This window comes from Neolamprologus multifasciatus, chromosome 14 (genome assembly GCF_963576455.1).
Source record: "Neolamprologus multifasciatus chromosome 14, fNeoMul1.2, whole genome shotgun sequence".
Classification (NCBI taxonomy): Eukaryota; Metazoa; Chordata; class Actinopteri; order Cichliformes; family Cichlidae; genus Neolamprologus; species Neolamprologus multifasciatus.
This window is the reverse complement of record NC_140452.1, coordinates 26,878,122-26,890,753: the sequence shown is the minus strand read 5'-3', so window position 1 is coordinate 26,890,753 and position 12,632 is coordinate 26,878,122. Positions and strand designations below refer to the sequence as shown.

The following is a 12,632-nucleotide window of genomic DNA, read 5'->3' as shown; positions in this document are numbered from 1 at the left end:
TTTATTGAATCCACCTTTCGGGGCTTGATGAATCAAACATGGCCATGTTTGTCCACATCAAGCTGTTGCCCGGCTGCAAATTCATCTCTCCAACCTCAGCAGCATCAAAGCTCACATTTGAAAACACATACTGGATGTTTGTTCCGTGCATTACGGCCTTTCAGTTGCGATAATTTGATTAGACACACATACACTGGAGTTTAAGGCATTCTTGTAATGGGCTCTGGAAGCAAATACATCTGATCTTATTCATTTTTCTTTGTTGGTCATTCATTTCTTCTTGTATTTTGCAGCAGATGTCGGGTTTGCATTCACTGTTAGACACTGTTGCTCAACCTCTGACTCACAGCCGGTCCTTTTATCTTCTCTCTGCTTCTGTCTCCACTTGCTGCTTTTCAGAGGTTTGCTGTGTCATCGGTAAACGATGTTAAAGCTATTTCAGTAATTGGCTCCTTGAATGTCCACAGAAAAGCTGTTTCTGCTTTTTCTTTTCCACTTGTAAAGCCAACAAAGACGAGATTCAGGTGAGTCTAAACTACGACACGATTCACGAGTCGTTCTGGTTTCTCATCCATCCACAGAACAACACCGTCAGGTCAGGTCAGGTCAGGTCCATAATTTGCTGGACAAAGGCGGTTTGTGTATTTTTGTCTTTGTACATCACCAATTTGTGATTGAAGTGCAGACTTCCAACTTCAATTCAAGGAATTTTACAATTTGTTGGGGGTTTTTTTGCATTTACTGTTCAGGATATTTGATATGATTCAAAGTGTTTAATATATTTTAACTATAATTTTAAATTTGAGGCCCAAAGAGAGATGTCAGTGCAAGTGAGGCAGGCCATCGTTAGGCCGGAAAAAAAAAACATAAACCTGTCAGTGTGAGAGAGAGAGAACAAAAAAATTCGGACTGACTAAATCTAAAAACAATAAATCCACCGAGCAGCTCAGCAACACCAAAAAATGCCTCAAGTACCACAAAACACGACTGAAGTGGCTGACAGGATTATTCCCATGGAAACACAGCTTCACAACATCAAACCAAGTGAAGAACACTCTTGGGGAGATAAGAGTGTCAAGGGCTATAATTAAGAGATGCCTTCATGAATGTGAAAACAGTGGATTTACAACAAGCTGCAAACCACTGATTACACTCAAGAACAAGAAGGACAAATTAGACAGAAAACATTTTTTAAAAAAAGCCTGCGCAGATCTGAAAGACATAGAAAAGACAAACAAAACCAAGACAAATGGTGAATGATGGGAAGAGAAAACAGGCATGAATGGCTGCCAGTAGAAGCAGGTCACTAGTGTTTATTGATGATGTGACTGCTGATGGAGCAAGATTTGATTTGTAATTGTAATGCATGAACATATGTTCATGCATTACAATGAATTACATTGTAATGCATTACAAGCATTTGATTTTAATATATAATCAAATGCTAACACAGCCTGATAAGGACTCCTTTTAAAACGGGTGGAGTGGTTCTTTAACTATATTAACATTTAATAATAATAATAATGGACTGGATTTATATAGCGCTTTTCAAGGCACCCAAAGCGCTTTACAATTCCACTATTCATTCACTCTCGCATTCAAACACTGGTGGTGGCAAGCCCTGGGGCAGACTGCCATATCGCGCCATCGGCCCCTCTGGTCAACACCAGTAGGTGGTAGGGTAAAGTGTCTTGACACAACGACCAGGACAGAGAGCCCGGGGATCGAACCGGCGACCTTCCGGTTACAGATGTGCTTCCCAACCCCCCTGAGCCATGGTCGCCCCTTTGGTAGATAACCCCACCTTTGACGCTATTTAAAGATGGCTGTAAAAAGTCGTGACACCCACTGTGGGTTTACATTGGAGCCAGTTTGAAGCCCAGAGGTGCAGCTTACTGACATTTCCTGGAAATACTGCCCGGAGCTGCAGATGGCCAACATTAGATACTTTAGCTAAATCCTGCTAACATATTATAATCAGTTAAAACAATAAACGCTCTCCTATATTTCCAGATAGCAACATATTAGGAACGTATTAGCGTAATTATGAAACACAGTGGAACTACGTGTGGGGGAAAAATGTGCACTGTATTTTCTAACATATTTGGTACCTCTGCAGTGTACTAGAATATAAAACAGTATATTGCGAAAACAGTCGGGTAACGTATTTGTCATACCATTCGACTCTCATCTCCTCGTCTTATCTTTTATCCTTTCACTAACTTTCTTGTCTTTTGCTCCTGCTTTTCTTTTGCAAATCTTTTTCTGCATTTGTTCATTTTGAAGCTTACATCTCCTGAAGACCACTCGGTCCACTGCACGTTATGAGTATATTAATGTTGGCGTAAACCCACAGATGTTCGGTCTCTCCCAAACCACATATGGTCTGAGTTTATCTGTATCTGCAGGCAAATCCCCTTCATTTTTAGTCATTTAAGTAGTAATAACATAAAGAATCAGATGTGACATCTTTCCTTTTTAACATCAAGGGGGATAAATTAAAACACACTAGTAGCTCAGCACAGTGTAGCTACATTCAGTTTTTTCTTATAGTCATTTAAATCCATCTGCATTTGTTCGCCTGCTTGCTGAAGTCAGAGGTTTTACTGATGATCAGTGTACAAGAGCTGTTTTTAGAGAAATTCTGAAGCCGCGTGTATGCGGTAGGTTTGTTTCTGTGTTTGAACTGTGCAATCATGATAAAAGAGATCTGGGAAACCACATAACAGCACTGCAGAAACATGGTTTTAGTTAAAGATAATGTAAATTTATGGTAAATGTACAGTATATGTAAAAAAACAAAACAAAACTGATGGTAGTGATCGATCATTTTCATGTTTTTCTCCAAGGAAGAAAAAAGAAATATGTCAAGTGTCACTGAAATGTGTTTGTGTGAATTCAAAGTGAAGTATAACTCTTACCATGTGCAGGAGGTCTTGTGGGATTTCTGGTGGGGGTCTAGTCTTCCATTGTTTGCTCTTCTGACACAGATGCAAAGTTGATATTTTCAGGATTTTTGTTAAGTAGCTACTTCTTAGAGTTAAGAATCCCTTATGCATGTGTGATTTTGTATTTGCTGATGCCCTGAGCTGTTTAACAACCACAGGAATGTTAGTATAATCTAAATAAAACATAGATATATATAAAAATTTCCCGCTCGCCCCTGCGGGTGGTTCATCCTTCAAGCTCGGGTGCTCTCCCAGAGGCCCAGGAGCTTGAGGGTCCTGCGCAGTATCTTAGCTGCTCCTAGGACTGCGCTCTTCTAGACAGAGATCTCAAATGTTGTTCCTGGGAGTGGGAACCACTCTTCCCAGCCTGGGGGTGACTGCACCGAGTGCTCCGGTTACCACTGGGACCACTGTTGCCTTCACCTTCCACATCTTCTCGAGTTCATCTGTGAGCCCTTGGTATTTCTCGAGCTTCTCGTGTTCCTTATTCCTGATGTTGCTGTCATTCTGTAATTCTGTAAACTCTTTGAAAGGTCTTTTAGTGCATTTCGTGCAAGGGTCTCTGTGTTGCATGTAAACCACAAAGTGACGAGTATAATAAAAACAGCAATCCGCAGCTACGCCAGCAGCTCAGGAAAAGCTCCGGAAAAGTGCAGCAATCAGTGCAAGAATTCTTCCATGAACTTGATCATGATGATTGTTTTAACCCACTTAAACACATCTTTTAATGAAATGTTTTTTATTCTTTTTTATTAAAAAGAATATATTTAACATTTATGACAGATAGTTAGATAAGTAGATACTTTATTGATCCCACAAAAGAAATTGTTTTTTTATAGCAGCATGATAAAGGATGAATATAGTACAGTCTACAATAAAGTTAAAGTTCAGTTGCCACAGGCATCTATTAGGGACGTGATGGCTGCAGTTACAGCCACACAGTGGGTTTAATTTACAGGATAATAAATAACTGGTTTTGATTTAGAATTAATTCACATATCCACACAACACTGTATTCTAAAATAAGTGCGCACATTTTAGTTTACACTGTTATGTATGATTTAATCTCTTTGTTTTTTGAGTTACCTCAGTTACAGCTGCTCCGGTCCCTTGATTGATGAGCCAAGAGGTGAAAAGGGGGCGGAGCAAGCCTATATGGAGAACTGCAAATTGGCTCATTCCATAGCTCTGGATCATGGGGGGGGGGGAATGGAGTTCGTTATGTTAGTTTCAGTTAGGTTTTGTGTGTTTTTGTGGGCTGATCAGCCCTATTTAAGTTTCCCCTTTGTCTCATTTAGGGAGGTCAGTTTGTTTGAGTTGCCAGTATTGTTTGTCGTTAACTTTGAGTCGAGTTCTGTTACTTTGACCTCTTTTATGGGCCCAAGATTTTGATTTTTTGTATAATTTAACCACCTTTGTTTTTGGGTTAAATAAAAAAACTTTTTTTCGGGACTTTAACCCGTGCCTGACTTTCTTTCACTCGCTCAATCACAAGGGGTTTTATAATATGAGAGTGTAAAAATGTGTATATATACAACAGTGAGAAAAACAAAGAAGTGAAAACTGATTAATTAAATGCATGAATAAATACTATGTAGACTATAAATCTAAGAATGATGTCGTAACTTTCACCTTCCTGTTTTGGCTAAGTCATCTTATGGTCCTCAGCTGGTCCTCGTCCTCTACCTGCTTTCTTCTTTTTAATTCAGCCCGAGCCTAATTTTTGTATGTGTTTTTTTCCTTTTCATGCAGATTCCAAAGCTTCCAATGATCCATCTTGGACACCACTCAGTTTTTTCTAATGTTAAATTCTTCTGCTTTAGCACTTCAGATGCCTGATCTCTCCGTGATATTTCTCATTACATAGAGAAATGGGAGCTGAGCTGAGCTGTCCCACTGATGTACTCATTCCTTATCTTATCCATCCTGGTCACTCCCAGTATGAACATCTGCACCTACAGCTCTGCCTCCTGTCTTTTTGGTATTGCCACCACCTCAAACAATGCATCATAGCATGCCATCTTGTAAATCTACCCTTTCTCACTTGCTGCTATTTCTGCTATCTCACAAATCATCCCTCACACTCCTTTCCACCCGCTCCACCCTGCCCACATCCTGTTCTTAATCTCTCTTGTGCACTGTCTGCTGCTTTGGATGGAGGCAGTCACTATTGATCACAGCAGATAGAAAGTTTAAATAGGACAGTTTAGTATTTGAGATGCTCAGTTGTTCCATGTATTTGTTTCCTTTCCGTTTGCCTTCAGGACCTGGACAACCTTCAGATCCAGCTAGAAGAGGTGCGCTTCTTCGACTTGTTTGGATACAGTGAGGAGGAAGGAGGCTGGCTCTGCTTCATGTGTAACAACCCTGAGAAAGCTACAGGTATACACACGCACACATATATGCACGCTAAGACGGGCACTGAGAATAGAAGGAATGAAGAAATGAGCTCTTATTATCTGAAAATTGAAGCCCTCCACCTTTATAAACACTTCAATGTACATTTCCGCTCTTGCATATCGTCAAACATCGAAATTACACACTTTGCCTCACACACTTTGTCCTCCTGCGGTTTCCCCTGAATGGCTCCCATCCTTTTCTGTCTTCTCCAAACAGAGGAATGAACAACAACTAAAGTGGGATTTTAAAAGATTGCTTTCTCATTTCATGTCATCTCACCAGCTCTCTTGGGCACAGTTTTCTCTCTCTGGGGAGCTCCATGGGAGGTTTTCCCTCAGAATGCCTTCGAGGCACATGACCTTTCCCCGGAAAAGTGAAGGAAAGTGGAGCAGAGAGCAGCTCTTACAAAACAGCTGCCACCCTGATTTAAACATTTTTAAAGTCACTATAAGCAGTCAGTCACTTCCACCATGACTCAGATGTGATTGCTTTACTTTGGACTGGTGACCTTTCAGTGAGTGCTTTGTGCTGATGAAGTAAGACTTGGAATAAAGATCAAATCTTAAATCACCTTTGGTTTGAAAATTGCAGAGCTTAAAAATGTATAAACCATTCATAGTTTGCTACATTTCTGCATCAATACTACCAGATAGTCCCAAAATCAAATAAAGAGAAGCCAGTTTAAAGCTAAACTCATTCTACGATCAGGATTTAATGAAAGAGATTCGGGACCATTGCTAACCTCTCCTGGAGTGCTCAAGCAGAGATCCCTCCAGGAGCGAGGCATGTAATCTAGTCACGTAATAGTAGTCGTGTAATAAAGTTTAACTGTAAGATGCTCCATGTGTGCGCGAGTGAGTGAGAGTAACATCAGTGGTATGTAGCCTCATCCGTCTGTGAGAGCGTGGCACACAGAATGTGCTTAAGTGAACTGTATTCACTTCATCTTAATGGAATCAAGTCCAAGTTGGTCCAGACATGAAAGCAAGTAACGAGCTATGAACCAGGCTAAACGGGTAGGAGCCATCAATCAGACAGAGCATGAAACGTGTTTAAAGCTAAACATTTCTTCGCATTTTTGTAGATGTTTAAATATCATTTATTGAAAATACTGAGGAACTTTTACTTTGTGCCATGCATACATGGCACAAAGTAAAAGTCCTAGTGAGAGATCACTAGGACTTTTACTGTTGTATTGTAGCGTTAAATAAATAATTAGAGAATCAGCAGAAAGCCCTATTCAAGTTTTGTGAGGTTTTCTTTTGCTTTATCTAATGAGAAAATTGGTATTGTGTATGGCAAAATCTCAAATAGATGGACTGCAGGTCTAGATTGGCTAACCCTAATGTTCAGGCCAGCTGTGGATACTTGGAATAACACACAGATCACAGTCCACTTGGATTTGGCTCTTTATAATAATCAGAAATCAGATGAGATTATTGAGAAGTCTGTTTAAACAAATGATCTTCATACATTTAAGTGGTATTGACATTTATATGGCTCATTTCAAGACTCCTTGATATAAACAATACAGAAGCCAATTGAACTCCATTCTTTGCGCTCCGCTGCTAACTGGTGCATTCACTGACCTGGCTGAATGACTGCAAGGAATGGATGGTTACCTTTTTAGACTGGTGCCAGTTTCTCTTCATTACAGGAGGATTTAGAAGGGGAACGGTGATACCCTGTGTCCCCGTGGGGCTCTGTGTGTGTCTGTGTGTGCCTACAGCACTGTGCAAAAGTCCAGAGCCACTCCCAACGTCTTTGTATTTTGCCAGAGTTTGTTCTCATTTTTCAAGTGCTCTTGAGCAGCTGATCTCCATGTGTTTCGAACTTTTTCTTAGGACATTGGCTGCTTTTTCACTTTTATTCCGTCCAGTCGTTGTAGCATTTGCAGAGAAATGTTTTTTTTTAACCACTTAGCACTGCCCTATGAATTATCATAAAAAAGCTCACAGGATGAAGCAGTGTTGTCTACACATAACAGATAACTTAGCAACAACCCATTTTCAAATTGTATCTTTAGGCACTTTATTACTAGCGGCCTGTCACAAGAACATATAACACATGTCCTCATTTATTAAGTTGAATCTACAAAAAATGCCAACAATAACAAATGACCAAGTGCAAACACTTTGCTGCTGTACTGAAGAAGATTTTTTCTGACAACTTTTTACTTTTACTTCCTACATTTTTAAACAAATATCTGGACTTTCTAAGTAAAGAGAGTCTGTACTTTGCCAGCTCTGCACAATTTAGCAGACATAAAATAGTGTTTTATGTCTGTCAAAATAGTATTTTCAGGGTGTTCAGGGTGTCCTTACAAAAACTAAGGAAACCAGAGAAGTGGAAGACAGAACAAGAGGTAGAAGGCCTAAAAAATTATCTATAGCAGATAGTAGCAGAAGTATCTTAAGTGTCCATAAGATATTAAGATACTGTTAAATGTCTTTATGTCCTTAAGAAATAGGGGGAAAAAATCCAACAAAGACCACCAGAATTGGTCTCAGTGGCAGGGTGGCTGTAAGGAAAAAGGGAGAAAGGTCTGAAGTACAGCAAATTAGACAAGAACTGGACTGAAAATCAGTAGCAGCAAACTGCTTAAAGAAATGTTCAGACTGTGTTGAAGAGTAAAGGTAGTCATACATACTTTCAGTCCTGTTTGAATTGTATGGACTCTGTTTTTTGTCTTTCAGTCTGTATTTTGATGAATGTTTGCACATGATTCAATAAATCGCTGCACCTGTTTCACATTTCCCTGACAAAATATAAAGAAGTGAGGAGTGTCTCAAGACTTTTGGGCTACACCATACTGTGTATATATACATGTTTCTTCTATGCATGGCTGTCTTGATCTGACTTGGACAGATGTTATAGTTTCTGTTTTCTAACAGTCCTTTTAGAAAGAGGATATTACGTTGAATACAAGTACATTTTTTAAATAAAATGACTGACACCAAGCCCTGCGGCAGATTGGTGACCTGTCCAGGGGGAACCCTGCCTCTCGCCCAGCTGGGATAGGCTCCAGCACCCCTGAGATCCTGAAAAGGATAAGCGGAAGAGGATGGATGGATGGACGGGTGGATGATAGACACCACCTTTACAGATTTTTTGCACCTTGCATTTATTTCAGATAATTTAGCCTTTTGTCAAAGCAGTATCACATCTACCTGATGAGTACAAATCTGCCCAAATGACTCTTTTGTATTTAAACAGTTCAGTTAACCCAGCACATTATTATGGCACCTGGCTCTGATTAAAACACACAACAGATAAAAATCAGAAACTGTACAATACATCTGTACCAAAGTCAGGCTCAGACAGTCAGGTATCTGAACACCTGAAATCAGTAAGCCTGATACAAGATATCTTACTGTTACAACAAACATGGATACACAAGTAAACCTTAACTAATGACAGTTTTTTGAGGAAGCCATCAAACAGACCCCCAGTCATCTTAAAAATCCTATAATTGAAACTGAAACCAAACTCTGTGACAACATGTAAAATGCCAAAACTGAGAAATCTGGGGTTTTAAATATGATACAATACAATACAACATTATTTGTATAACACATTTAAAAAACGGTACACCAAAGTGCTTTACAATAACAACAAAATTAAGACATGATTAAATAAAAGACTATTAACAAAGTACCACATACGTCATCAGGTTGAGGGCACTAATTATACAGGAATAAAAGGGAATATAAGAACAAAGTTACTAAGAACAGATATAGCTAAAAGATCAAGTAAATAGATAAAAAAAAATTGAGCCACATATAAAATAGGGACACTAACTAGATGGAAAAGCTATGTTAAATAACTGAGTTTTTAAACGGGATTGTAAAGATAGTGTGTTGCGCGGATAACGAAGGGAAGGTTGTTCCACAGGTTAGGTGCAACCAGGGCAAAAGCACGGTCAGCCCTAGATTTAAATCTAGATCTAGGCTGAGCCAGGAGTAATTGGGCTGAAGACCTGAGGGCTAAATTATTCATAATTTTAAAGGTGAGCAACAATATTTTAAATTCGATATGATATTTTATGGGTAACCAATGCAAATCAGGAAGAATGGGGGTGCTAGAGGCATGCTTTCTAGTGCCAGACAGGAGGCAAGCCGCAGCATTTTGGACAAGCTGGAGTCTGTGAAGGAGAGCGGAGTGAAGACCAAAGTAGAGAGAATTACAGTAATCCAATCTAGAAGTCACAAAAGCATGAATGAGCTTTTCAAGATCTTTATGAGGGACATAGTGCTTAGTCTTAGCAATAAGGCGCAGTTGGTAAAATCTAGATTTGATTACTGAGGACACTTGTTTGTTAAATTTAAAACAACCGAGTCAGAGAGAGGAGTGGCAAAGGAACCAAGGGTATCAGCTAATAGGCCCTGGGGGATATGGTTGCCAAACACCACAATTTCCGTTTTCTTTTCATTCAGGATAAGGGAGTTGCCCAAAAGCCATTCTCTGACTTCTCTCATGCACTCGAGGAAGCAGTGCAACGACGGAGCAATGTTGTCACGATCTAACTGAAAATATATTTTTATATCGTCGGCATAGATGTGACGAGAAATGTTATATTTTTCAAAGATTAAGCCTAGGGGGAGCATGCATAATGAGAATAGCATTAAAAACAAAACAAAACTAGATCCTCATTTTGAGTTTGATGCCAGCAACACATTTAAATAAACTTTAGACAGGAGTGTGCCCTGGGTTTGGAAGTGAGTTCTGCTAGTCTTGCTTTGGTGTAGGACATCAGCTCAACAGTTTAGGACATTCTTTGCCTTATATTTCTTTTCCAGTTTAATACCACAAATCTTTTAATCCAGAGCACTGTTGTTGGAATATGTAAATATAGAATTTTTAGTAATGAAGTAATTAAGAAATTATTGTATTCTGTTGTTTATATTTAATGCAGTGTTACCAATTTTTTTTTCACTATGGGTTGTAATATGTAGTTACTGAAATAGTTTTTTTGAAAAGCAAAACTATTGCCCAATTCAGGTCATTTTAGCAGAAAATGACCTGAATTGCTTCATTCAGTATGCAACAAATGCAAGATTTATTGCACTTCTGTACTGGAAATGATTGCATTTATGCAGCCAGACTGGATTTACAGGAAATGTATTTTGCGGCTTTAGTCATGGTAGTACAGTTCATGGCACGTGAACATGTTTTCACCTAAAGGAACGTGGTCATAAAACAAGACTGCAATAACGTATTCAAGGCCAAGAAGTAAACTCTGAACCATCCGCTGGGAACTTGGTTGTCCAACTGAAAGCTGTCCAGTTTTTTAGCTGAAGTTACAGTAAATGACAGAAATACACTCAGCTCATCTCCCTGAAACAACTGGAATATTTTACTTTTAGATGGCGTTTTTTTTCACATGTCCGTTCACATATTTACATGTATGCATGCTGTTCATATAGCAAGCGGCACCCAGCCAAGATTTGACTTTATAATACTTTTTATGGTTGTGCTACAATGATTAAAAAATAAATAAATTAAAAAAACTTGCTGACTTGGCGAGAGCAGACTCAGACACGCACACACGCACACACACAAAACTTGTTTCATTTTTTAAAGCTAAAAAGGAAAAGAGCTTTTCACTTCAACTTATTATGGAGTGCAGCCACTGTTTGGTACAACTCCATAATACTTTATGATATACTGTTGAGTTCAACTACTGGAATGTCTTTGAAGTGTGCGTTAATGACCAGTTCAGTGTGTGTGTGTGTGTGTTTGTATGTGTGGACATGCCTGAATACAGCACATACCAAGTGTGTCCTCTTATCCTGCGCTCCCTATTTTCACTTGGACAACATGCTGTTGCACTCACTTAACTGGCAAGCAGCAGAAGAGAAAGGGGAATAAAAATATATGGTGATTACATCAGTTTTCTCTCCACGTGTGGATTTGAGCACATTTGGTAATCTCGGGAAGACAAATCGACTTCTTTCAAAAATATGGAAAGCCCCATCTAAGTGTCATCCTCCCACATTCAATCAGTGAAGACAGAAATTTTCAGCTCATTTTCTGGAAAAGAGAGACGTTCATCACACGGTGAAATTTTGAGTGTCATTGCTATAAATGGAGTTTTGAGGCTTAGTGAAAGTTTGTCAAATGAAGGCAGCATTTCTCACGGGTGCAACTGGAGGCTCTGGTGACATCATAGGGCAAGATTAGGGAAGCATGTTAGCTAATACATATGTGGCTGTCATGGCCTTTGTACATGTTGTGGCATCATTTATGCAGCTCTACTGCAACACTTTCCAGCTTATATTTCTTCTCTTATTTAAAACTTTACTACATAAGGATATATTTTTGGAATTTAATCTCGCTCTTTTTTTAATGTGGTCCCTAAGGTTTCCAGTAAAGGTTGTGTCAGTCACCGAGGTTTTTTCTGGAAGCAGTTTTGAAACCATCAATCAGATTTGGCAACAAAATCAATGACAATCAAGGACACTTGTAGGTAGGATATGGCATTAGGTTTGGTGAAGCCTTATTTGGAAACGGTGCTAGTGGTGCATGTATATACTACATTATGTTATATGCAGTCCTGTGAATAACTAAGTACACACTTACTGCTTCCACAGGAATTAAAAAGGTAAAATTCGACCATACAGTGATCAGAAAAATTGCAAAAACCCGAAGAGCTACATCTCAGACTCTACAGGCCTCAGTTCACTGTTAAATATTAAAGTTCATGACAGTATCATTAGGAGGCTGGGAGACTTGGGGACCAGAGTTCTTTAGACAGATAAGATCAAAGTGGAGATGTTTGACAGTTACACACAGCAACATGTTTGGAAAAACCAAACACATCATGTCAGCACAAAAACCTCACAATAACTGTCATACACTGTGGTGGAGAGGTGATGATGTTCTGTAGCCACAGAACCCGGGCACCTTGCAGTCATTGAATCGACCACAAACTCCTCTGTGTACCAAAGTATTCTAAACTCAAATGTGAGGCCATCTGTCTGACAGATAAAGCTTTGATGCGTCATGCAGTGGTGCAGTGATTCCAAGGACGTCAGCAAATCTACAACAGAATGACTGAGAAAGAAAAGAATCAAGTCAATGTGCAGACGTCAACCCGACTGGGACAATCCGGTCGTTAAGTGATGACGTGACGAATCCTACTTCTGGGCCTAAAGTAGTCTGCGTTTAATATGGCTTTTGTATTGTTAACATGTTTAATGTTATGTATTTTCTTCTATTTAATCTCAAAAATCTCCTAAAACAGTCAGTGATCACTGTTGACCTCCCTCGGCTTTTATTACC

The 12,632-nt window shown here is 39.3% G+C and overlaps 1 protein-coding gene across 2 annotated transcripts in view; it reads left to right on the top strand.

The window, feature by feature from the left end:
• The window catches only part of veph1 (ventricular zone expressed PH domain-containing 1), a 90,845-nt gene that overhangs the window by 64,004 nt on the left and 14,209 nt on the right, over window positions 1–12,632 (top strand). For both annotated transcript variants that reach the window (XM_085184556.1, XM_085184555.1), the window contains one exon: window positions 5,213–5,330. In XM_085184556.1, the coding sequence (XP_085040682.1) occupies window positions 5,213–5,330 (118 nt within the window). The remainder of the gene's footprint in view (window positions 1–5,212; window positions 5,331–12,632) is intronic.